This window comes from Puma concolor, chromosome C1, assembly GCF_028749965.1.
Source record: "Puma concolor isolate L17-30 chromosome C1, mPumCon1.1.hap2, whole genome shotgun sequence".
Classification (NCBI taxonomy): Eukaryota; Metazoa; Chordata; class Mammalia; order Carnivora; family Felidae; genus Puma; species Puma concolor.
Window position 1 is genome coordinate 189,023,802 of NC_141674.1, and position 23,672 is coordinate 189,047,473.

The window sequence follows — 23,672 nt, forward strand, 5'->3', positions numbered from 1 at the left end:
TAAATAGATTATTTGTTTTTTGGTGTTGAGTTGTATAAGTTCTTTACATATTTTGGATATTAACCCCTTATCAAATATATCAAATATTTGCAAATATCTTCTCCCATTTAGTAGGTTGCCTTTCATTTTGTTGATGGTTTCCTGTGCTATGCAAAAGCTCTTTATTTTGGTGTTGTTCCAATATGAAACTTTTCAAACAGAAGAGGTACATTTTATTAGTCATGAAGGAAAGCATCTTTCAAGCTAAATTACAGTATATTTATTACATGATATATAATCACAACCACCAAGCCAGTTTCAAAAAAGACAAATTTCATATTTTAATTTATTCAGTAAGGAGACATTAAAAATACATAAAGGCCTTTTGACCCCTTCTTCCCTACTCCCTAAATTTTATGTTTAAACCTGACACATATTTTGTAACACTAATTTTTTTTCTGTATTAGAGCTTTTCAAGGTAATGATTATAAACGCAACTAACTTGAGAGAACAGGAAATAAACACATTCACCTGCTGTTTTCTAGCTCATTACCTCCTTTGTCATTAAGATGATAATGCTAGAGAGATTAATGTTTGGGTATGAATTGCAGATACAATTTTTACATTTTCCATAATCTTGAGAAAATTTTCAGTACTATATAATCAAAAAATCAATTCCAAATACACCTGCACACATCTTATAAAAATACATTTAAAAACAAGAATAGGAAAAATTCTAAATACGGGGTCATTATTATTCTGAAGGTGAGCTGGCATCATGAAGAAGCTTTGAGTCCTTTATCTTTTTCAGGATATTCTTCCACATCAGAGGAGAACATCAACTCTGGGAGAGAAAATGAACAGATCTTACTCAAAATGGTTTCCCAGTACCTCAAAATGAGTTTTACAGCTTAGTTATAAACAGATTCTCAAAATATTGACATATTCAATACATATAAAGAACACTCTCAAGTACAAATAAGAATTTTTAATAATGAAATCTGATTTAAAAGGTGAGTGAGGAGCACATGAGTGGTTCAGTTAAGCATCCGACTTTTTTTTTAAGTATATTTATTTATTCTGAGAGACAGAGAGAGAGAGAGAACAGAGGAAGGGCAGAGAGAGAGGGAGAGAGAGAATTCCAAGCAAGCTCCATACTGTCAGCACAGAGCCTGCTTGGAATTCTCCCTTTATCTCTCTCTGCTCCTCCCCTGCTCATGCTGCTCTCTCTCTTTCAAAATAAATAAATAAACTTTTAAAAAATAAATAAAAGGCAAGTAAATGACAAATGTACAAATAGTGCATTTTAAAATGTTTAAATTTTAAATGTACTGTAAACCACTGAAAAATAAAACATATGTAATGGAGACAGTAACGCTTACCAGAAAATTTAAGTCACTTAGAGAACCTGGGATTATTAAACAGCTAAAAGGTCTAATTCTATAGTGACCATGATAACCTACAACGGAGGGGCAGATGAAGAGCAAGGACTTGGGACTGACACGAGGCATGTGCCCGTTTATCTTAAATGTCTGATCCCATTTAATCACCATAACAACCCAATAAGCAAGTTATTATCATCCTCATTTTATATTTACACTTTTTATCCACATAGAAATAAAAATGTTTTATGACTCACACGGCCCTAAAAGAGAGTAGGATCCCAGAAATCTGCACAAAGCCAGCTCGATCCAGCTTCAATCCCAATCATAGTGTGGGATGTTATTAGTTGACATTTCTACATGTAAACTATTACTTAGCATATAGGTGTGTGATTTATCAAAATATCAAGACATAAAGAAAAAGAAGACCTTAGGAATTTAGTAAAATAAAGTCCTCCAATATAAATATTACATGAAAAATTCCTTGAATGACAAAACTATGCTGAGTGAAAATAGGAAACAGCAAAATACATAAAGCCTCAGACAACTTGTAAATATACTTCAAATACTCCAAAAGGAACAAAGCAACAGAATATTCAGTGAAGGAACATGAGAATTGTGATGCAAAAGGTACATTTGTGAATAAGAATATACCAGATTTAGTTTTTACAAATGGAAATATTGGAAAGATTCTCAATTCTTAGACTTCTGAGGTTATAATTAGTTGATCAAATCACAAAGGCTCAGGATATTTAACCAATCAAGAATAAATAACCAAAGTCCAGAAAACATCAAAGAGATTCAAGGGTGAAACTCGGGAACATCTGCTAAAGAAATACAAGTTACACTAGAAATACTAAGCAGTTCCTAAAGCAGTTCTCAAGGGCTATCAGGTTGCTAATATGATTCCCCTTCTCCAGATGTTCCAGAAAGGGTCTGGGGACAATAGATTAGTAAATCTCACTTTCCACCAAGCACACTAAAGCTAGGATTACTACATATTCCATTCGACAATGAAGGGTTAAGAATTTGTGCCGGGTAGAGGAGGTAAGAATGAATATGTCTGATAAAAGCTACATAGATGAAGCATCATTTATTTCAAATTAAGAGATACTTTGATCAGAAGGAGATCAAAAGAAATGAAGAGCAAAGACTCTCTATAAAATACTTGAAGGGTTCCAAGAGAAGAATTACCTCCTAAATATAAATATGTACATGGGCCACAGAAGACTTTCACTAAGTACTCTAGGGCTCCAACTCTCTTAGACTCTCACTGCTTCTCCTGGCATTGTTTCACCACTTTACTGTTACTCTTCTTTCATTATTTTACTTAAAACACAGCTTTGTTATCAGAATATTATAAGCTATATTCAATAAAAGAAAATTTATAAAGTCAAAAGATTTCATGATATTCTGATACTATTTCTTCTTTAATACCTTCACTAAGATCCATGCCTGGCCTGTAAGACAAAAAAAGCCATGATAGTCCAACCAGAAGGGCCACCACCAGATTCACTACAATCCATGGCTGGAGAACCTGTTCCTCAACTCCTGCTGCCCTAAAGACACACAAACACTCATTAGAAATATCTTCATTTAGGTTCATATATCCAAATATATCTCTTTAAGGAACTTTAAAAAAATTCGTTCTCACCTAGAGAAACAACAAGCATGAAATAAGTATACAACATATAATTTCCCTATAAAATACACCATATATATATATATATATATACACACACACACACACACACACACACACACACACACACACACACACACACACACACACACACCCATGAGAATAAAGGTTCAAAGGTTACTGAACTCTACCACCAAACAAATTTTCTAGGTTTCCCTTCCATCTACTGTGGTGCTACTCATGTCCCTAGCTACTCTCACAAAAAAGACTGCCCCTCTCAGTTTTGTGAACTTGACTCTCAACTCACCTGTCAGCTTCATGACTGGCCACTGATCTGTGGAGGCTGGTTCTCCTTAGATTGTTCTCTTTCTAGCATTGCTTTTCTAGCAGCATTTCTGACTGCATCCCAGCTACCCACTCCCATCACTATTCTGGAGTATTAGGCCCCTGATTGGGGGCAAAGGTACAAGGCTTCTCCAGTTCATGGTCTATGACTGATCTTACAAACGTAACTTAATAGATTTAAAACAGACTTATAAAAAGAGTACATTTCATTAAAAATGCAATCAAATAGCAATCGTTATCCATTAACCAAGGTAATAGGTATTTTCTTACCATAATTTTGGAAACAAAAACAGGGCCTTCATTATTATTTTTAAATGAAAACATGTAAGAGAGTAGAAGGATAAGAACAGTACCATTACTCCGGTTGTTGCTGTTATTTTACATCAACAATTGCTAATGCTATTGTGAGTTCTTACCAGAGGCTACCATTAACAGAAGAAGGTGTGTAAAGGTGAATTCTGTCACTTGTCATTTGCTGACTCAGAGATAATATAAGAGCAGTAAAGTACACTGAGAAAAAGACAAATGAAATTACTAATGTATTTTTAACAACCCAGTTTATTTTGAATTTATAGATTACTTTAAGGTCAAAACTCTATACTTTGAGGAATGATGACATAAAAGAAATTCATTTGATCAATTTCAATAGGCTGGCTAACCTTATGTTAATTTTCAAGAATATAGATGCAGAAGGGTATTTTGAGATGCTCATTATTTCATCATTAGAAATTGTAAGAACCTAAAGGTCTCTTAAGAAATTAAATTACTTACTCAAGGTCTTAAAACTAGTTTTATTAATACTCTCATAATGTAGAACAAAATGTATTCCAAATTATCAAAAAGATATAAAATAGTATTTGTTACTGAAATGCCATGCCAGCTGAATCTGTTTAATATCAAGTAGAAAATACAAAACTGAAACATTACAAAATATAAGACAAATCAAGCTTTTAAAAGCTATCTAGATCAACCTGTACTGGAAAACAATTCTATCAAAATTATGCCTATCATATTTTTTTAATTGCAAATTCCACTGGACATCTATAAGTAATGTTTATAAGTAGCAATAACATAAAATCTTTCTAAAAGTAAAATTAAACTTTTCTTGGTTCAAAATTACAGTGTAATTCAAGTATTACACAATTATCGAATTAAACTATTTACTCACAGAAAGATGCTAAAGCTGTAGGATCCAGGGCAAGAAAATTTCGGATTGCTACTGATGTTTTAGCAAAGTCGATCCTAGAAAATACAAAATCCGCTTGTCACAGTGCATTCGTAAACCTCTCACAAAACTGTACTCTCTTGACTATCATTTTTCTCCTTCTCTATTCTAATGCTACCACATACATTGTCTATTATTAAGCTTTAAGTGGCTACAGTTTATATAAACACACATGAAAGAATATCTTATTTACAAAAGCCACATAAAACATTTAACTAGATTAATATTTAATCAATATTCTTTTGGAGTTAAGACATTCTTAACAAATTAAATTAAAAATGAACTGCAAAATTTCATTAGATTCTACCTCTTTGTATTACCCATATCATTAGGCTTTAAGTTGTTGTTTTTCTTAAAGAGTTGAATTGTGTTCTCAAAGACATGTTGAACTTCTAGCCCCTTCCCCCTTTTCCTGTGAACATGACCTTATTTGGAAATAGGGTCTTTACAGATGTAATCAAGTTAATATGAGGCCATTAGAATGGGTCCAATACAACTGGTGTCCTTAGAAGGAGAGAAGGGAAGACCATCACGTGACAAAAAAAGCAGAAGTTGGAGTGATGTGCCTACAAACCAAGGAACTCCAAGGATTGCCAGCAACTACTGGAAGCTAAGGAAAGACGTGGAAGAGACTCTTGATCCAGCCCTCCAGAAAGGAACCAACCTGGCCAACACCTTGATTTCAGAATTCTAGCCTCCCAAACTGAGAGGGAATAAATCCCTGTTGCTTTAAGCCACCCAGTTTGTAATACAATTGATCCTTGAATAACACAGGGTTGAACCGCATAGGTCCGATTACACGCAGCTTTTTTTCAATAAATATAGTGCAGTACTATAAATGTATTTTCCTTATGAGTTAATTAATAACTTTTGTTTTTTTTCTGGCTTAATTTTTTAGAAGAATACAGTATGTAATACATATAACATACAAAATATGTGGTAATCAACTATTTATGTTATTGGTGAGGCTTCTGGTCAACAGTAGGTTATTAGTTAAGTTCTCCGAGGGAGTCAAGACTTATATATCAATTTTTGACTTGCAAGGGGTCAGTACACCCAACCCCTGAGATTTTCAAGGGGCAACTGTACTTTGTTACAGGAAACCTAGGAAACTCATACAATACCCAGAGTCTCACCTATACCTGATTCAGATGATTTGGAAGATGATATTTGGAACTGTTTTCATTGACTATATTTGGAAGAAATTTTAAATTCAGAGTTGATGCTGGAATGGGTTTAGATTTGGGAGATGCTTTTGTTGAGAGTATTCCCATCCCCTCCTGCCCCCCCAAAATGGAAACAGACTGGCTTTTAAAAAGAAAGTCAAATTAATATTAATTCTCTTTTGAAAACTGTCATAGGGACAATGCTCAACATTTCTGAAGAAAAGTTAGAGGGATGTGCAGTCACAATAATCTTACCTGTCAAAAGTTGAAACTGTACTTAGAGCCAAAAGCAAGTAGAGAAGACTCTGGAATGGATATGCTAAGGTCTTATACTGTTGCAGAAGGTTTGAGAGGTTAGAAAGCTGATCTCCTGCCAGAATATATATGAAAACAATATTCCACACAGCACAGCCAGCCAAGAAGCCATGGGAAAAGAGACCAATCATCCTGAATGGAAAAGGGTTTAATTATTACACACGCATTACTAAAGTAGAAAGCTAAAATATTTTTTAAATCTCTTCACATGTAAGAATAAAACTCAACATTTCAAAAAACTAAAACTAAGCTTTTTCTTTTTATCACACTGATAGGCAGATGATTTAACTCCAATTAAATATTTTAAAAAATATACCTATTTACTATTTTAAGTTGTCAATTTTGTTCACAGTATAGAACAATCAAGACTTATTTTAAAAAAAATTATGGAACATCTGTTTTAAGAAAAGTCCAATAAAAGCAGTCACCTGAAAGCCCGGTGCACTGAGAGTGCAACATCTCTGGTAGTCCAGGAAAGCTTCACGTCCATTGACACCTCTATGTTTTCTGTGGTCTTTATCAACTCTGAACGATCAGCAGCCTGGAATCTCCCTAAGAACACATTACACACTTGTCAACAACTAGTAACATTGAACCCTGGCAGGCTGTTTACATTATTTCACACTGTAAGAACCCTCAGACTGAGATTTTGTGGTTTTTCTATCTAAAAACTCTCCCTGATCCAGTCCCGATTTCAGAAGGCTCTTCTCTTTTGGTTGCTTAAATATACTATTTTTTTATCTTTAAGAAAAATAAACAAAGTCCATATATTTCCTTCTCAACCCAAAATAGATGTTAAAGTAACAGTTTTGGAAATCAATTACATTTAATGAAATAATGAACTTTCCACCCAGAACAAAGTCTAGAAACCTTTAACATGACATAATCCAAAATATTCTAATTTTGAGATGTTAGTTTATTAAAGTTCAAATGCCAACACTATAAAGCTAAGTCAATGTTTGAAAACACTTCAAATTTCTTAGGAAAAAATGCCAGTGTGTGTAGCATGGCATTCTGTGATGACAGAGTGGAAAGGGGTTGTTTTATAAACATAAAATTCCTGTGACAAGTATCCGTTCAAGTGTCAGCACCACAACACTGTGTGAGCAGAGCATTATTCTTTTACTGTTGACAAGGCTCCTTCTTGTGGATCTACCAATCCACAAACAGACCTCAGGAAGCAGGAAAGGTTCCATTTCATTATCTTTGCCAAATCTGGCTGTCAAGTATTTGGGAGGATGAAAGACAGAGGTGCAAGACCTAATTTTCCCTCAGAAAAGACAACTTCTGGGCAAGCAACTGGTGTCTTTTATGGTCAGTTATTCTAGGAGGGAAGTTTCTGTGCTAAGGGAAACAAGAATAAAAATGAGGATTCAGTGACATTGCTTAAAAACAGACTATAAAAAATAGATATTGCTTAAAAGTGAGGATTGAGCGATATTGCTTAAAAACAGAAGTAAATTAAAAACCAACATAGTATACTAGTAAAAATGCTTGACTAGAATAGTCATATAACCTCAGTTCAAGTCCCAGTTCTGCACTAATCTACTTCGAGACCCTGTCTAAGTCAGCCTCTCGGGATCACAAGTCTCTCACTGGCTAAGAACTCCAAGATGCCTCACATGGGATCTTATAGAATACAAATTCTAAAATAATTTACATAAAATCTAAATTATAAATTTTAATACCAATGTTTATTTTTCATTTGAGTTCTTTAAGCAGCATATTCATAGCATATTCATGGGATATGTGTGGTCATGATCATGCTTTCCATATGTTTTTCTTAAACACTGCAAATGGAGTTTTATAATCAATGTCAGAAAGAATATGGAGCTACAACACTGTATTTCTTATTTAATATGGTAATACCATCATGTATTTTCTCTCATTTATTTGTAATTATAAAAATCATATCATTATCTGCCCTACCACCAGCACCACCATCATTATTGAAAATTGGTAAAGTACAACAAAAAATAAAGAAATGGGTAAAAGTGGGTGGGAGATTTTCAAAGTTACCCACAATCCCATAACCCAGAAACAACCAACATTAATATTTTGGCATATTTCCTTCTAGTCTTTTGTCCTATACATTTTTCTACAGTTGAGCTCAAACTACATATGTGTGTGTATGTTTATTTTTCATTAAATCTTTCCACGAATTGGGGCGCCTGTGGCTCCGTCAGTTAAGCATCGGACTTCGGCTCAGGTCATGATCTCGTGGTTCACGAGTTTGTGTCCCACATTGGGCTCTGTGCTGACAGCTCAGAGTCTGGAGCCTGCTTCAGATTCTGTGTCTCCCTCTCTCTCTCTGCCCCTCCCCCACTCATGCTCTGTCTCTCTTTGTCTCTCTCTCACTCTCAAAAATAAAAACATTAAAAAAATTTTAAATCTTTCCATGAAATTAAAAATTCTCTGTAAACACTATTTTTAATGGTATGGAAGATTTTATTATACAGACACACCATAACTGACTGAAATCATGCCCCTTCCATTTTATATTTATATTGTTTGCAGTTTTTCAATCTCAAGAATAACAGTATGATGGTTAGCTTTGTTTATAAATTTTTGTTCATATTTTTATTTCCTTAATTCAGATTTCCAGAAATATAATTCCTAGGCAAAAGGATATCCTTGTATCATTCCTAAAAAGCTCATATTCAAACACAAGGAAGTACTTACGGCTTTTTTCCACAAACACTTTGCCTACAGGCTGGCTAATGCCAGTGGGCACAGTGAATCTAGACTGTTGTTCTGGACTGCTTTGCTCATCAGTAATTATGTCTTCATCTTCTACTCCTAGTTCATTGGCATACTGTAATTCTGCTGGCTGGGTTTTCCTGTAATCAGGAAGAATGTAAGAAAAATGGATTATTACTGTATTTTTACAGACACACATAAGGAGGTACCTGTAAAAGAGCTCTAGACTTGGGAATCGAGAAATTTGGTTTTACTCAAATGGATTATTAACTGTTATGTGCAGCAAGTCACATATATTTATGTGGGCCTCAGTTTTCTCATCTGGAAAATGAAGTGACTGAACTAGATTTGTAAGGTTCTTTCCAAACTAAAAATGATAGGATTGTATACAAATATTGATCACTATTTATTGGGTAATTTCCAAAAACAAACAATAGTGTTATATAACTTCTTTAAAGTATCCCATTCTGTTTTATCCGAGACTTAATTTCCTATGCTAAAATACACATTTTTTTATTGCTGAAATAATCACAATTTGAATTCTATTAACATGAGAAAATATATCACAATAGCCCATTTTATTAATATTACCTTCAAATTTCAGTATGTTTAGTATCTAACTTTTTGCTATTCATATAATATCTTCTATTGATGTTCATCTTTTTTAGAGATAGCTCCTAAATTTTTAATTTAAGTATAGTATTTTACATTTGCAGTTGTTTACTCTTTTCAAATCTATCATTAGGTTGGTTTAACTGATATTTTTGTAATCTTAATTACCGTATTTAATATGACTTAATTCAAACCTACAACTTGAGAACTCTGAATTAAGTAGCATAGTGTCCCTGAAGAATATTTAGAAGGACACATAATTCTTACTTTGTCTTCCTTCGAGGTTTCTGAATAACCACCTCCTCAGTTGGCTCCATATGAATACCATTTTCATTTCGTAATAAAGATGCATTGGATGCCTTCTTTTGGGCAAAGGAAGTCTCCAATTCTGAAAATAAAGTATATTAAATTTTCAAGTTACTACAACATAGAAAGAAAAGTAACGTATAAAACTTATAAGACAAGAAAACTTTAAAAATTCTAATTAGAGTAGAACAGATCAATGAAACCAAAAGCTGGTTCTTTGAAAGAATTAACAAAATTGATAAACCACTAGCCAGTTTGATCAAAAGGAAAAAGGAAAGGACTCAAATAAATAAAATCAAGAATGAAAGAGGAGAGATCACAACCAGCACAGCAGAAATAAAAACAATAATAAGAGAATATCATGAGCAATTATATACCAATAAAATGGGCAATCTAGAAGAAATGGAAAAATTCCTAAAAATATATACACTGCCATAACTGAAACAGGAAGAAATGGAAAATTTGACCAGACGCATAACCAGTAAGGAAATCGAATTAGTAATCAAAAATCTGCCAAAACACAAGAGTCCAGGGCCAGATGGCTTTCCAGGGGAATTCTACCAAACATTTAAGGAAGAGTTAACACCTACTCTCTTGAAGGCGTTCCAAAAAATAGAAATGGAAGGAAAACTTCCAAACTCTTTCTATGAAGCCAGCATTACCTTGATTCCAAAACCAGAGACCCCACTAAAAAGGGGGTGATCATGACCACCAATTTCCTTGATGAACATGGATGCAAAAATCCTCAACAATACATTAGCCAACCAGATCCAACAACATTAAAAAAATTATTCACCACAACCAAATGAGATTTATACCTGGGATGCAGGGCTGGTTCAATATCCACAAAACAATTAACATGATTTATCACATCAATAAAAGAAAGGACAAGAACCATATGATCCTCTCAGTAGATGCAGAGAAAGCATTTGACAAAATACAGCATCCTTTCTTGATAAAAACCCTCAAGAAAGGAGGGATAGAAGGATCATACCTCAAGATCATAAAAGCCATATATGAAAGACCCAAACGCTAATATCATCCTCAAGGGGGAAAAACTGAGAGCTTTCCCCCTAAGGTCAGGAACAAGACAGGGATGTCCACTCTCACCACTGTTATTCAACATAGTATTGGAAGTCTTAGCCTCTGCAATCAGACAACACAAAGAAATAAAAGGCATCCAAATCGGCCAGGAGGAGGTCAAACTTTCACTCTTCACAGATGACATGACACTCTATATGGAAAACCCAGAAGATTCCACCAAAAAACTGCTAGAACTTATCCATGAATTCAGCAAAGTAGCAGGATATAAAATCAATGCACAGAAATCGGTTGCATTCCTATACAACAACAATGAATCGACAGAAAGAGAAATCAAGGAATTGATCCCATTTACAGTTGCACAAATAACCATAAAATACCTAGGAATAAATCTAGCCAAAGAGGTGAAAAATCTATATACTGAAAACTATAGAAAGCTTATGAAAGAAATTGAAGAAGACACAAAGAAATGGAAAAAGATTCCATGCTCCGGCATAGGAAGAACAAATATTGTTAAAATGTCGATACTACGCAAAGCAATCTAAATATTCAATGCAATCCCTATCAAAATAACACCAGCATTCTTCCCAGAGCTAGAACAAATAATCCTAAAATTTGTATGGAACCAGAAAAGACCCTGAATAGCCAAAGCAATCTTGAAAAAGAAAACCAAAGCAGGAGGCATCACAATCCCAGACTTCAAGCTATACTACAAAGCTGTAATCATAAAGACAGTATCGTACTGGCACAAGAACAGACACTCAGATCAATGGAACAGAATAGAGAAGCCAGAAATGGACCCACAAACGTAGGCCAACTAATCTTTGTCAAAGCAGGAAAGACTATCCAATGGAATAAAGACAGTCTCTTCAGCAAGTGGTGCTGGGAAAACTGGACAGCGACATGCAGAAGAATGAACCTCGACCATTTCTTACACCATACACAAAAATAAACTCAAAATGGATGAAAGACCTCAATGTAAGACAGGAAGCCATCAAAATCCTTGAGGAGAAAGCAGGCAAAAACCTCTCTGATCTTGCCCGCAGCAACTTCTTACTCAACACGTCTCCGGAGGCAAGGGAAACAAAAGCAAAAATGAACTACTGGGACCTCAACAAAATAAAAAGTTTCTGCACTGCAAAGGAAACAATCAGCAAAACTAAAAGGCAACCGACAGAATGGGAGAAGATATTTGCAAATGACATATCAGATAAAGGGTTAGCATCCAAAATCTATAAAGAACTTATCAAACTCAAGACCCAAAAAACAAATAACCCAGTGAAGAAATGGGCAAAAGACATGAATAGACACTTCTCCAACAAAAACCTCCAGATGGCCAACCGACACATGAAAAAATGCTCAACATCACTCCTCATCAGGGAAATACAAATCAAAACCACAATGAGATAACACCTTACACCTGTCAGAATGGCTAACATGAACAATTCAGGCAACAACAGATGTTGGCGAGGATGCGGACAAAGAGGATCTCTTTTGCACTGTTGGTGGGAATGCAAGCTGGTGCAGCCACTCTGGAAAACAGTATGGAAGTTCCTCAAAAAACTAAAAATAGAACTACCCTACGAACCAGCAATTGCACTAGTAAGCATTTATCCAAGGGATACAGGTGTGCTGTTTCGAAGGGACACAGGAACCCCAATGTTCATAGCAGCACTATCAACAATAGCCAATGTATGGAAAGAGCCCAAATGTCCATCAATGGATGAATGGATAAAGAAGAAGTGGTATATATACACAATGGATTATTACTCAGCAATCAAAAAGAATGAAATCTTGCCATTTGCAACCACGTGGATGGAACTGGAGGGTATTACGCTAAGTATTAGTCAGAGAAAGACAAAAATCATATGACTTCACTCATATGAGGACTTTAAGAGACAAAGCAGATGAACATAAGGGAAAGGAAACAAAAATAATATAAAAACAGGGAGGGGGACAAAACAGAAGAGACTCATAAATATGGAGAATAAACAGAGGGTTACTGGAGGTGTTGTGGGAGGGGGGATGGGCTAAATGGGTAAAGGGCACTAAGGAATCTACTGCTGAAATCATTGTTGCACTATATGCTAACTAATTTGGGTGTAAATTAAAAAAAATAAAATAAAATAATTCTAATTAGACCAAAATTTTTTCATCATTTTACTAATTTTTAATTTTTATAATGTTATACCTCTAAATGCTCACCAAAAAAACAGAAATTGTAATGCCAAAAATATGGGAAAAATTATGTAATCCAGTACCCAGAGTTTTGGGAGAGCTCCAAGATTACCTACAGATCACATATTCACCCAATGGACCCACAGGACTCAGAAGTCATTACACTCACCAGTCCTTACATTCATAGTTACAATGTATCACAGTGAAATGACATAAAGTAAAATCAGCAAAGGGCAAAGGCACATGGAGTAAAGTCCAGAGGAAACCAGGTATAAGCTGTCAAGAGTCATCTATCAATGGAGTCCACACAGGATGCGCTAATTCCTCCAGCAACAAGCTGTGACATGTATGACACTTTCTCTACCAGGAAAGTTCATTTAAACTCAGCACCCAAGGCTTTTATTGGCACCTGATCACATAGGCACTCCCTGCCTAGCACATACCAAAATTCGAGATTCCCAGAAGGAAAGCAGGTGTTCAGCATAAATCATATTGTGAACACAAATGCATAGCAAACCACCCTTATAATTTAGGGAAAGTTTTATTTAAGTGTGGGGAACTGCTTATCACCCATGTTCCAGAGGTTGAAGAGGCAACCTTGCAAGTGGCCTTTCTTTTTCTTTTTTTAAATTATTCTCAAGCTAGTTGTATACAGTGTGGTCTTGGCTTCAGGGTGGATTCCAGTGATTCATCGCTTACATATAACACCCAGTGCTCATCCCAACAAGTGCCCTCCTTAATACCCATCACCCATTTTCCCCATCCCCATTAACCCTCAATTTGTTCTCTGTATTTAAGAGTCTCTTATGGTTTCCTCCCTCTCTGTTTTTATCTTATTTTTCCTTCCCTTCCCATATGATCATCTGGTAAGTTTCTCAAATTTCACTTATGAGTGAAATCATACATTATCTCTTTCTCTGACTGACTTATTTCGCTTAGCATAATACACTCTAGTTCCAACCGTGTTGTTGCAAATGGCAAGATTTCTTTCTTTTTCATTGCTAAGTAGTATTCCATTGTATATATATACCACATCTCCTTTATCCATTCATCAGTTGATGAACACTTAGGCTCCATAGTTAATATCATCCTCAATTGGGAAAAATTGAGAGCTTTCCCCTGAGATCAGGAGCATGAGAAGAATGTCCATTCTCACCACTGTTGTTCAACATAGTATTAGAAGTCCTAGCCTCAGCAATCAGACAATAAAACAAAATAAAAGGCATCCAAACTGGCAAAGAAGAAATCAACCTTTCACTCTTCACAAATGACATTAAATTCTACATGGTAAACCCAAAAGACTCCACCAAAAAACTGCTAGAGTTAATACAGGAATTGAGCAAAGTTGCAGGATATAAAATCAATGCACAGAAATCGGTCGCATTTCTATACACCAATAATGAAACAACAGAAAGAGATATCAGGGAATCGATCCCATTTACAATTACATCAAAAACCATTAAATACCTAGGAGTAAATGTAACCAAAGAAGTAAAAGATCTATATGCTGAAAACTATAGAAAGCTTATGAAAGAAACTGAGGAAGATGTAAGTAGGCCTTTCTAACAAGAGCAGTTTCAGGCTTGCTATATTAACTCTTTCCTGAGCACAGGGTATTAAGTTTAAGTAAGTCAATGGCGTCTTCTCATCAGCTAGCTATTCTTCCAATGTGAAAATACTGGCAATGGCTTCCTGGAATACCCTCAAAGCCCCCAGAATTCTATTTTAATAAAACACTTTAGCCCAAACTGGAAATACCAAAGTAGTAAAGCATACCATAATCATCCAGATGAAACAAAATAAAAATCATACAAAATTAAGTACCCAGAAATTTAGAAAGCTGGACTTGCATAGATGAGTACATTCTGGAATGACAGTGACAGGTGCTTTTTTGGCCCAGAACTTAGTTGGGTCCATAACTTTCTTTTTTTTTTTTTTTTCTATTTTTTTTTTTTTTTCAACGTTTATTTATTTTTGGGACAGAGAGAGACAGAGCATGAACGGGGGAGGGGCAGAGAGAAAGGGAGACACAGAATCGGAAACAGGCTCCAGGCTCTGAGCCATCAGCCCAGAGCCCGACGCGGGGCTCGAACTCACAGACCGCGAGATCGTGACCTGGCTGAAGTCGGACGCTTAACCGACTGCGCCACCCAGGCGCCCCTGGTCCATAACTTTCTAAAAATGGTCAAGTCAGAGTCGCCTGGATGGCTCAGTCAGGTGAGCATCCAACTCTTGATTTCGGCTCAAGTCGTGATCACAGCTTCATGGGATTGAGCATCCCGTTCAACTCCATCCTGAGCGTGAAGCCAGCTTAAGACTCTCTCTCTATCCCTCTACCCCTCTCCCCTGCTTGCACTCTCTCTCTCTCTCTCTAACTAAAAATAATAAATACATACATACATACATAAAATAAAAATGGTCAATTTCTGTAAATACATTTTTCATAAATTGTAAAACTAGGTACTGGTATCCATCTTGATTTTCAAATTTGTACCCTAACTAAATTAACTATGGTGGTAGTTTTAATTCAACTATATTTACTGCCAGTAATGAAAGAAATCATAAAACTGTCTGATCGTCATTTCTGTCTCTTTTGCCTTCTTCTGCCTTCTCCCCTTCATAAATACTCACTGTCCCTGGGCACTGCAGCATCCTACTTCAACTTGCCTCTAAAAACTGTGCTCCATACTATGAACTCTTCTAGTTCCTACCCTCTTCTCCTGTAATTCTTCCATCCCATCAGGACCTACTATTTTCTAAGAGGATAAGTAATTGGTCAGGGTAGTTATTTTGTAATAAATTATTCATCAGGGGGCAATGTTAGTAGGAAAGAGCTAATCTCCCAATCCTCATTCCTTCCCTTTGTTTTACTCTAACAAAACCCATTATCTTTCTTCTAATTACTATAAAAGTCATAATGCTCAATATTTGAAAAATCAGTAAAAAATAAATGAAGAAAGACAATAAAAATCATCCCTAATTCCTTCTTCCAAAAAACCTACCTTTGCTATATCTTTCCATTGTTTTTACCATATAGATGCATGCATATACATGTGTTCTGGGTTGAACTGTGACCCCAACAAAAGATATGTTCAAGTCCTAACCCCCAGTACCTGTGAATGAGACTCTATTTGGAAATAGGGTCTTTGCAGTTATAATCAAGTTAAGATAAGATCATGCTGGATTAGGATGGGCCTGAAATCTAATGACTGAAATCCTTATACCAGAAAATATGGGAAAATGTGAAGACGGGTGTACAAAATGGAGTTATGTTGCCACAAGCCAAAGAACATCAAGGATTGCCAATAACCACCATAAGCTAGAAGAGGCAAGGATGGATTCTTTCTTAGAGCCTTCAGAGGGAGGATGGCCCTGCAGGCACCTTGTTTTGGACTTCTATCCTCCAGAACTGTTGGAGAATAAATTTCTGTTTGTTTAAGTTTCTCCATTTATAATAATTTGTTATGGCAGCCCTGGGAAATTAATACAACATATTTTACAAAAATAGGATCCTTTGATATATACTATTATATGTATGTATGTATATTAATATGTATGTATGTATATTAATGTATATACTATTATATGTATTATATGTATGAGTACAATGACTCAACAGTATATTACTGATGGTTTTCCACGTCAGTATTTCACCTTAACAATCCTTTTAATGGGGCCTGGTTTCTATTAAATGGATAAAATATGATTTATTTAGCCAGTATCACTTTGTTAGCTATGGTTATTACCAGTTTCTACTCCTATAAATAATGCTGAAGTTACCATCCTTTAATTATTGTGGCTAGTGTAGTTACTTCTATTTCTAGCAGTTCAGACAGGCTATACCAATTTACGCTCTTAGCAGCAGTATATGAGTGTGCCCCTTCCTCATCAATTTTTATACATATATGTAATATATGTATATGTGTATATATGTTTTATCTAACACTTTTAAATTTTATAATCTGAAAAAAAGCATTGCCAATTTGATATTTGACAGTATTTTGTTTACCTTGTGAATAGCGCCTGGGACATAGCAAGACTCAATAAATGATGACTGTTCTTTCATTGCATTGTTCATAGATTCAGTATCAACTGAATCTATCCTTTCCCCACTCATCTTAAATGTCCATTTTATCACATACTAAATTCTTATACACACCAAAATCTGAACTTTCTGTTTTAATCCCGTATTTGTATTCCTTCCCTCATAATATACAGAAATATGAAAAAAGAGACTCTCTAAAGGGTTCTTGACCTAAACTATTAGAGTTACTCCAGTGGTAAAACTTTAAGAAAGAAAAAAGTAAAGGGATACGGGTGAGGAAAAATGGGAACAGAGAAATTTTAAATCATACCCCCAATATAACAACTAGTATCACAACCTAACCTTGGTCTCTTCACATACCAAGAGGTAGCCTCGTCTTCCTCTGCCTCCTTGGAACAGGAGCTTCTTTTGGTTGTTCTGTGGATTCTTTAGCTGGTGGCTCACTGCCCTCAGATGGCTTATGAACAGGAGCCTGAACAAGGCCTTCTGAAGAAGTGCTACCTGCAGACAAGTGGAATGGGAAAAAACAGGATAATTTAACCAAAGATCAGAGTCTTAGAAAGATGAAAAAAAATGGAACTAGAATAGTTCCTAAATGATGACTAACTGTCCTTTGTTACATCTTTGCCTATAAGAATTGGTCTTAACCCACACTTATATCACATTATAAATTATAATAAATTCAGTAGTTAATATATCAAATCAATACTCAAGGGTTTTTGTTTTTGTTTTTTATTATATCTCTACATACAGACACAGATATTTTCACATCTTAAGATTCGTAACAGGGGCGCCTGGGTGGCGCAGTCGGTTAAGCGTCCGACTTCAGCCAGGTCACGATCTCGCGGTCCGTGAGTTCGAGCCCCGCGTCGGGCTCTGGGCTGATGGCTCAGAGCCTGGAGCCTGTTTCCGATTCTGTGTCTCCCTCTCTCTCTGCCCCTCCCCCGTTCATGCTCTGTCTCTCTCTGTCCCAAAAAAATGAATAAACGTTAAAAAAAAAAAATTAAAAAAAAAAAAAAGATTCGTAACAGGCAGCAAGTAGAGTGGAGGGACGAGTTAGAGCTGACTGAGGTTTTGAGCCCAAGTGACTGGGAGAATGGGGGGTTCCATTAACAGAAATTTGTGAGAAGTAAAAAATTGATTTATGGCTGAAGGTAATGATGAATTCTGAACATGCTGAGTTTAAGTTACTGACAGAACATCCAGGAGTATTAGTGGATAACTAAGACAAAAAGTTCACAAAACTTGCTTATTGTAGAACCTCTAACACATGGTTAATATGGCCTTGACTTCAGACTCTTGCTAATGAAGAGATTCTTTGACTGAAATTAGGGATCCCAGGACATTGTGTCTCTAAATCCAGTATCCTGTTCAAGGGTCTGAAATCAATCACAGCTTAAGACAATTTACGTTGTCTAGGGATAAAAGACCTCAAAGAGTCCAAGAATGCTGTGGAAGTAAGAGTTTAAGTAGTACAATCCTTTATTCCACGAATGCTTCTAGACACTCTTCAGGCTGCCCACTGCCTTGTTCCTCACTATCACCTTCCACTTCCTTAAACTGACTTTGATTCTATCCTTAACACAGCAGTGACTTGGGACTTCTGGGGCTTTGCCTCTACCTCATTGGTGATGTTTGTCATGCCTAAGGTCCTAGAAAGTCTTGTGACCCCCACAAAAAAAGAACAACTTCTTACCTAGTGTGTTTTTTGTTCTGGGCTTCTTTTTCTTAGGACGACTAAGGGGAATATCACCTATAAAACACACACAAAAACAGAAAAGGCTGCCTAAATTTCAATGCAGAGAGCAGTCAAAAGGAACTTTTAGTAGGGAAGACCTTTCCCTCTCTTCCCTAGGTCCAGCCAACTTGTACACATTAGGGGAAGGAGGCAAGAACTTGACAAAATCAAAGAAAGCTTATAATATAATGCCAGTAGCTCACTGTTGGTCAGTAATATTAGAAACAGTGACATTAAAAAAAGAAAGAAAGAAACAGTGACATTTCTAATACTAGAAAAGTGGGCTCACAAAATATTCATCTGATCACCCACATTTTCCAGCCCCCTTGCACCCAGGTGTGGCCTGAGACTGGGTTGAGCCAATATACTGTGATAACTGATGTGCCAAAACATTAAAGAGCTAGTGAGTAACTCTCCAGCTTTCTCTTCATTTGCTGAAGTATGTTAAGATGGCAGAGCCACAGAATGGAAGTAGCCTGAATCATGACGTCATAGCAAAGAGTGGTGAAAGGCAACTGGCCTGGATTGTTGCCACGGTGTACTTAGAAATATTACCCAGAAATATTAACCAGAAATAACCTTGTATGATATTAAGTTAGAGATTTTGAGGTTGGTATAGCATAGCCCAGTCTATCCTGATTAAATGAGACAGAAGACAATGTCATCCCTATTACAAAACTATAAACTAGCCAATGGTCATGTTGTGGGTGACTCCATCCTGGAATGAGTGCTTTCATATTTGTAAGGTAAAGTATCACTCATATAACTAGTGCTATAGATCAACCTTCATTTAAAAAATAGCAGTCATAAGGATATTTTGCTAAAAGGATAAAAGTATATTGCAATATTATAAATTATACCATTCAGATTCAACTTTAAGAAAAACATTAAGGAATCAAATTAACTTTTGAACTCCCAGTTTTAAAAATTTTACATTAAGTATGAACTAACTCACCTTGAATAGCACTTTACATGACACCGACCAAATTTAATTAGGACAAAGACAAAAAAAAAGAAACTATTAATTAGAAATCTATTACATTGTTAGACTGAAAACTGACTTAAGTCATTGTAAATTTAAAAATAAGCTTTCACAGAGCCAGCTAGTTTATAAACTAGCATATTTTTATAAGTAAAAAAGCTAATAAAACTGTTAACAAAATAACCCCAATAGTTTCTGAACTTACATATACATATTACCTACTGTCTATTAATAAAGTGGATTAAGCAGATTAAGAATTCTTATTTTGTCACTGATTAAAACCAGCTTAAACTGAAGAAACTATTCTAGCAACCCAAAGAGGATCAAAAGTCTTATAAACAAGACATTAAAACATTCAGAATGGATCCATTATCTTACCATGTTGACATTCAGGCTTTGAAACAGAACATTTAATTATAACTGTAATCCTAATGATTCAAGAATTGTTTACCTTTAAACTTTTAGGAAGCCTTTTTCTAAAATTTTCAAGAAGTTTTCTCTGAATTATTATAATTTTGCAATTGTACTAGTCAATTTTTTCACTTTATTCATTTTACATTTTTAAAACTCAATAAAAAATAAAACTAACTTATTTTTACCTTGGCACAGGTGGAAGGGCTCGTGGAGGACGCTATGGGGAGAAGAAGAAAACTGCTTGTAAGTAAAAGCCTCAGAACATCTTCATGTACTTCAAATCTTTTGATAACCCTGTTCATCAAATGAAACCCAAGAAGTACTACTGAGAATCAGACGGGCAATTCTAAATTTGTCTTAACAATTTCTAAATTTCATATAAAATTCCTTCCTTCCTACTACTCCTTTCTATCTACATGTCAGGCTGTGTCCTAAGGACTACAGTTACATTAATGAACAAAACAGGGAAATCCCTGCTTTTATGGAACTTTCTTTCTAGTAGTTAAGTATGAGAAGATTACACATATGCACATGCACACACATGCACACACACTCGCACACACACAAAAATGAGGGAGGATGTGGAGTGCTACTTTAGTTAGGGAAAGTCTCTCTGAGATATTTGAGCTGAGACCTGAATAAGAAAGGAGCCAAAGGGGAGCAAACACAAAGGCTTTTAAGAGAGATTACAGTGTTTCAGCTAAAAGAAGGCCAGTAAAGCTGCAGCACAGTTACAAAGGATAGGCAGGGGCCAGATTAATTAATTGGGGTCTTTTTTTTTAAGTTTATTTTTTTGAGAGAGAGAGTGCACACCTGAGTGGGGTCAGGGCAGAGGGAGAGGGAGAGGGAGAATCCCAAGCAAGCTCCCCACTCTCAGCCCAGAACCAACAAGGGGCTTGATCCCACCAAGGGTAAGATCATGATCTGAGCCCAAGTCCAGGGTCTGAGGTTTAACAGACTGAGCCACCCAGGCACTACCATTAGGGTCTTGAAGACAAAAGGTGTCCAGATTTTGTTTTAATTAAACGAGAAGCCAGTGGAGGTTGTATGTCACAGAGTAACACACTTTTTTAAAGAAATCACTCTGAATACAGCATGAGGAATGCATTTCAGGGCAGAAAGAATTACACACACACACACACACACACACACCCGTTATAAATGCCACTTTACATGAATAAGAGAAAGTGTTTGCAGTTCAGAGATTAGAGATGAGAAGCATTCTGCGATCTTTCAAAATAAAATACTAACAGAAATACCTCAAAATCAATCTAATGTCCCAACTGTCTCATGCTCCTTGCAGAGGGCATGATTCAAAAGGGTTACATTTTAGACACTCTTAGTTTGTTCTACGATCGTCCTATTTAGCAATCCATTCGTTCAAACGGTGTATTAATACAAATGCTACGAGATTAGGACAAGGCAGGCTGTCTTAATACTATCTGGTAGTTAAAATTACAACTGGAAAAAAACGATAGTCATAAGAAAGTGCTATTGTAAAGATGCTATGGATCGCGTTCTGTCCAAGGATTCAGTTCACACGTTCCACATTTCAAAAGTCCCGCAAAAATGACGTGTCACCCATCCACAAAGCCAACTTTAAGCCCCATTAAAGCAGGACAGCTCGACTGAACACAAAATCCTAATAGCTCAAACATAACTAGGGCTCGCTTACCACCTGCTTCTTTCCCATTAGGTCTAAAACCCTGCTTCCCCGCGGCGCTCAGCCTCCAGGCTCGAAGAGCTCACACCCCGCCCCCTGCTCGCTCCCGACCGGGCAGGCCACGCGCAGGCGCCGTGCGTCATTGGACTGCGCGGCACTGGCTGCTGTGGCGCTCAGCCCTTCTCTGCAAGGTGGGGGCGAGGATAAGCGCGGGGAGCTGGTTGGGCCTTTGCAATCTAGCCTTGCAGAAAAGGGGACGTCGGAGTGGGGGTTGACGTGCCAAGGAAAAGAGACTCCAGCGGGCATAGGACAGCAATCACGGTTCCACCCATGGTTTCCCAAGTGGTTGCAGTGATTTGTTCCTGGGAGGTGGGAAAAGACCATGATTAAGTCTCCGCTAGGAAACTGCGATCTCTTTCCTGGGCAGGTAAATGCCCTCCGGGAGGAATCCGCTTGAGAGACCTCGCTGGCAGCCCAGGAACACGCAGGGGGCGGGAAGGCAGCGAAGAGAGACGTTGTCATAGCAACATCGGGCGCTCAGGCCACCAGGAACTTCACGCCCTGCTTCTCCCCTGGCTCCAGGAGTTTGGGTCCCGGCGTCGGGAAGAACTTCTATTGCCCGCTCCAGTCTAATCCTGTGAGCACCAAATGGGTGGACGCGCACACATCACTGGCAGTGCTCTCCCTTTGCGATCCCCAGCCCTAGGCATGGCCCCGCCTCAGGGCCAGCTGAAGCGTTAGGACAGCACCCTCCACCGCTGCCACTTCCGTGGCCGAAGAGCCGCTCACCGGTTCGGCCTCCAGGCGGAGCCCCGAGTCCGCCCTCATTGCGCTCTCCCAGCCGGGGTCTCTCAACGCAACGGCCGGCGGCCCGAGCCTGGGTCCCGCGACCGTGCCTCCGGGACCTGCGTCAGGCCGGGGCTTTGCGGTGTCGGGTTAGGCCGCAACTCTGAGGGCCAGGTCTCTGCCCGCCGTCGCTGTGTCAAGCCCCGCCCACCAAGGCGTCAGAGTTAGGGAGGGGCGCCGTTAGCCCTGTAGTGAGCCTGGTGGAATCACTTTTGTCAAGCAGTGAAGAAATGAATCAAGTAGGCAGTCAAGGGCTGTGAGCAGAGAATAGATACCGCTAAACCCAAAACACTCTGTTGGTCCGGAGAACTGATAATCGGCAAGGCCAAGATTGCCTAGAAGAGCCAGGCACTGATCATCCCTAGAACCAGAAGTCTGGAAAGGCTAAAGTTACAGAGAGGGAAGGAGGCAAAGCATAAGAGACTCTTAAAAACTGAGAATAAACTGAGGGTTGATGGGAGGTGAGAGGGAGGGGAAAGTGGGTGATGGGCATTGAGGAGGGCACCTGTTGGGATGAGCACTGGGTGTTGTATGGAAACAAATTTGACAATAAATTTTATATTTAAAAAAAAAGAGAAAAAAACATTTTACCTTACATGGACAAATATGAATAAATATCAATTGAAATATTTAAAAAAAGAGACTGATCTCTGAACATAATAGAAACCACTCCACTGCTTGAACATAATGTGCAGGTAGCAACCAGAGCTGACCCGGACCGGACTGAGTTTTCATCTGAAGGAGGCACTCATTGACTGACTTGGCGTTTGATTCTTTAACTTCTTACCCTTGTATCTTGTTTATTGTGGCTTTATCTTGTGTCACATATGTGAAGTCAAGTTAAACAGGTAGTGAAATGTCATTCAGTTTGGAATCCTGCATCTGTTAAAATTGTGTAAATCCTGCTTTATGAGTGAATAAAGCTGACATTATGGAAAGACACAATTCGTGTACCACCTTACAAGATGCTGGAGACACCCACGCCCCCACACCACACACACACACACACACACACACACACACACACACACACACACAAAAGCCCAGTGTTTCAGGGTGGGTATGTATTGATACAGACTAGTATCAGATTTTT

At 37.3% G+C, this 23,672-nt stretch overlaps 1 protein-coding gene across 3 annotated transcripts; it reads right to left on the reverse strand.

The window, feature by feature from the left end:
• Nucleotides 1-189: 189 nt before the first annotated feature.
• Nucleotides 190-22,724, reverse strand: TMEM237 (transmembrane protein 237). Of its 3 annotated transcripts, XR_015255439.1 has the most exons (14): nucleotides 22,523-22,724; nucleotides 20,256-20,287; nucleotides 19,630-19,640; nucleotides 18,633-18,689; nucleotides 17,297-17,437; nucleotides 9,634-9,754; nucleotides 8,737-8,894; nucleotides 6,483-6,606; nucleotides 5,995-6,186; nucleotides 4,517-4,590; nucleotides 3,765-3,858; nucleotides 3,619-3,644; nucleotides 2,799-2,920; nucleotides 190-823 (listed from the first exon to the last, which is right to left on the reverse strand). XR_015255439.1 is itself a non-coding variant. In XM_086719291.1 (13 exons), the coding sequence occupies exons 1-13, from the start codon at nucleotides 22,559-22,561 to the stop codon at nucleotides 756-758; spliced, it is 1,233 nt and encodes a 410-aa protein (XP_086575417.1). In that variant the 5' UTR covers nucleotides 22,562-22,722; the 3' UTR covers nucleotides 190-755. The 3 variants fall into 3 exon arrangements, 2 of the variants coding, with proteins under 2 accessions (XP_086575417.1, XP_025768025.1); XM_086719291.1 differs by lacking the exon at nucleotides 3,619-3,644 and having other exon boundaries at nucleotides 22,523-22,722; XM_025912240.2 differs by lacking the exons at nucleotides 3,619-3,644; nucleotides 22,523-22,724 and adding an exon at nucleotides 21,746-22,313.
• Between the last annotated feature and the right edge of the window lie 948 nt (nucleotides 22,725-23,672).